Here is a 2,666-nt window from a genome sequence, read left to right as displayed (position 1 = left end):
AAGGTGGGTGGGGGACTAGTAGGGGAAAACGTGGCAGGGGAAGCTCTATCAAAGGCCACTGGAGTTACGGGTTGTTGAACGTCAGGGGTATCAACAGAGAGCCTGATACCATGCGCTCTGGTGTCTATGTCTGTGGGGAAATTGAGAGGCGATCTGAAAGCTGAAGTATTACCTGTTGGGAAGGAAATGGGGGAAGGGGAAAAGGTTATCGAAGATCCAGAAAGCAGGGAGGGAGAAGGTGAAGTTGGGAAATGCACAGGAGAAGTTGTGGCTGATGATAGGTCGGGTGATGGCACAACAGGCGGAAATTTTGACACCGGAAAGTTTTTCAGAGTTAAAGATGGTCGGTGAGTGAGAGGTATTACGCTCGGGGCAGGTGTGAAAGGAGCAGAAGGAAAGGCATAATCAGGTGATGGTGCCGAGATAGATGAAAAGGGAGAAGGTGAAATGCTGGGCACGGGTGGAAATGCTGGCGCCTTGGGAAAAGCCGATTGAGGCGAGAAAGGTCTAAAGGCTGTCGGGGATTTGAAGCCATGAGAAGTCGGGAGACCTGGACGCGTCGGGTAATGATGGAAAGGCGAAGGAGCACCCGAGATCCAGTAAGATTGAGACCAGAATGTCCGCAGACCCACGGAACTTTGATCCTCGGCGCTCTCAACTTCTCTGGAATCCACGAAGTAATGGTCGGGGCTTCTTTTCCGGTGAGGATTCTGACCGCCCGATTCCAACGTGGACTGTGCTTCGTGGTGAGAGGGAATCGTGACCTCGTCTCGTTGAGCAACGTGCTGGGGAGCATGGAGGTCGTGAAAGCCAGGGGCCAATTGAGGTGAAGCCAGGTCAGAGCCAGTGGCATTGGGCCGTGGAGCGCTCGAGGTAGGAGCGACATCCTGATGTACACTGCCAGCGACTTTGCCAGTACCAGAAGTAATTGTGCTATTTCCCTCAGGGACCGTCTTACTGGGCAGAGAACCGGGATGAGGATCAGATGTGTCATGCAAAGAAAGGCGTGGCTCATCCTGGTGCAGCAGAGGGAAGTCAGGAGGAAGGGAAACAGACTGCGATGATGCAACAGTAGCACGCCTCTCACGATGGCCCGGTGGAGATCCGGCTAATGGCCTTCTCAGTTCTGAAATTCGTAGATAAAAAAATAATACATGTTAAAGAACTCGTCTCATCAGTAAGATCATAAACTGCATTGTTAAAGAAAGGTTTATGTATACAGACAAAAAAATCTAATAGGAAAGCCTGCGTTCAGGATAAAAGACATTATGTAAGTTAGCACTTATATGTCATCACTCTTATTGTAAAATAATCAGTCCACATACATCGTACACAAACGTTACTAACAACTTAGGATTCCACTTAGTGTTAAAAAAAATATTTGAAAATGCAATACAATGTTTTTCTTTCAAGGAATCAACAGCCATACGCATATCTGACACACCCATAACACCATAACATGTCATATCACCTGATCTTTCAAACACGCTCTTCGCACTGTGCTTGTTCACCGTGACACTGTCCTGGTCTTGCTGCGTTGTGTTTTCTTTCATTTTGTTATCAATCAGGCAGTTATCATCGAAGACACACTTCTTAGTAACTGCTTTTTCAGTGTTCTTGATTAGGTTGAAAAGGGTCATACTACTAGGGCTGTCCACCGAGCGTCCTTCACCCTGTCTCCCTGTGTGGGCTGAGTCTGCAACATATACACCACCAAAGAGCAAAGTTGCTAATAACAAGATATTGCGTATATTTTCCATTTTGATGGCGATTTGCCTTTAGTATTCCTTATTTAGACGAGTATCACACATGAAATGACTTCTGGATATATATTTTTTAGAGTCGGAGCTTAAACACCGAGAATACATCCACGTCCTAAACGTTTTGATCTTCTGTATTTTGTTCGAGCACACGAGCAGTCGAGACAAGTTTCCAGTCTTCTCGGGGTGCCAGACTACCCAGCAAGAGGGACAAACAAGGCCGAAAACACTTCAGACAATCCCAGGAGAGGAGTAAACCAGCAAGTTTTAACCACAGCGAACGGCCTGCGCGAGCAATGCTTCTGGTGGGCGATGCCTCCTGTCTGCAGAGGGCATGCGGAGGGCTCCAGCACGGATGTTGCGTGAGTGCAAGCAGGACGAACACTGTTGCCCTCACTCTATCAGGATCTTCTCGCTTTGAAGGTCCTTCAGGTACCCGGTGTTGCAATCATACCAGTCCAATTCTCATATTTTCCTACAGGGACAGTTTGAGTTTTTGGCTATGTGGGCATACTCATTCTCACGAGGAGGTGACTACAGATGATCGAAGATGAGAGTTCATACCCTCCTCAAGTTATATAGATTATTTATTAAGCGACACATATACTAAATATTTTTTTCTTTAAACCGTTACTTCTCTTGAACTATCGGGATTCTCAAGGCCAAAAATGCTCACGTTATATTAAGTGACTTAATATGTTCGTGTCACATTGAAAGGATGACTCTTAACTGTCTGCACTGATACGCTTAGCCTACATAGGAAGAAATGAAAACTTCTGAATCCTAAGCTGATACCAAGCGTGAACACAAGAGTCGCAGTTTTCTATTTATAAATTCTACCTGATTTTCGAGCAGCTTTTACGTCACACTTGATTATGTAATGTAAAGGGAAAGCGAAATAAATAG

The 2,666-nt window shown here is 45.9% G+C and overlaps 1 protein-coding gene across 1 annotated transcript in view; it reads right to left on the bottom strand.

Moving 5' to 3' along the window:
• Window positions 1–2,127, bottom strand: part of LOC119591293 (leucine-rich repeat extensin-like protein 5) — a gene marked incomplete in the record, with an annotated part of 2,479 nt that extends 352 nt beyond the window's left edge. The window contains 2 exon segments of the mRNA XM_037940020.1: window positions 1–1,126; window positions 1,472–2,127. Of these exon segments, the coding sequence (XP_037795948.1) occupies window positions 1–1,126; window positions 1,472–1,760 (1,415 nt within the window).
• Window positions 2,128–2,666: the final 539 nt, after the last annotated feature.

The sequence above is a fragment of the Penaeus monodon genome, chromosome 28 (assembly GCF_015228065.2).
Source record: "Penaeus monodon isolate SGIC_2016 chromosome 28, NSTDA_Pmon_1, whole genome shotgun sequence".
Lineage (NCBI taxonomy): Eukaryota > Metazoa > Arthropoda > Malacostraca > Decapoda > Penaeidae > Penaeus > Penaeus monodon.
This window is presented reverse-complemented; position numbering and strand designations above follow the sequence as displayed.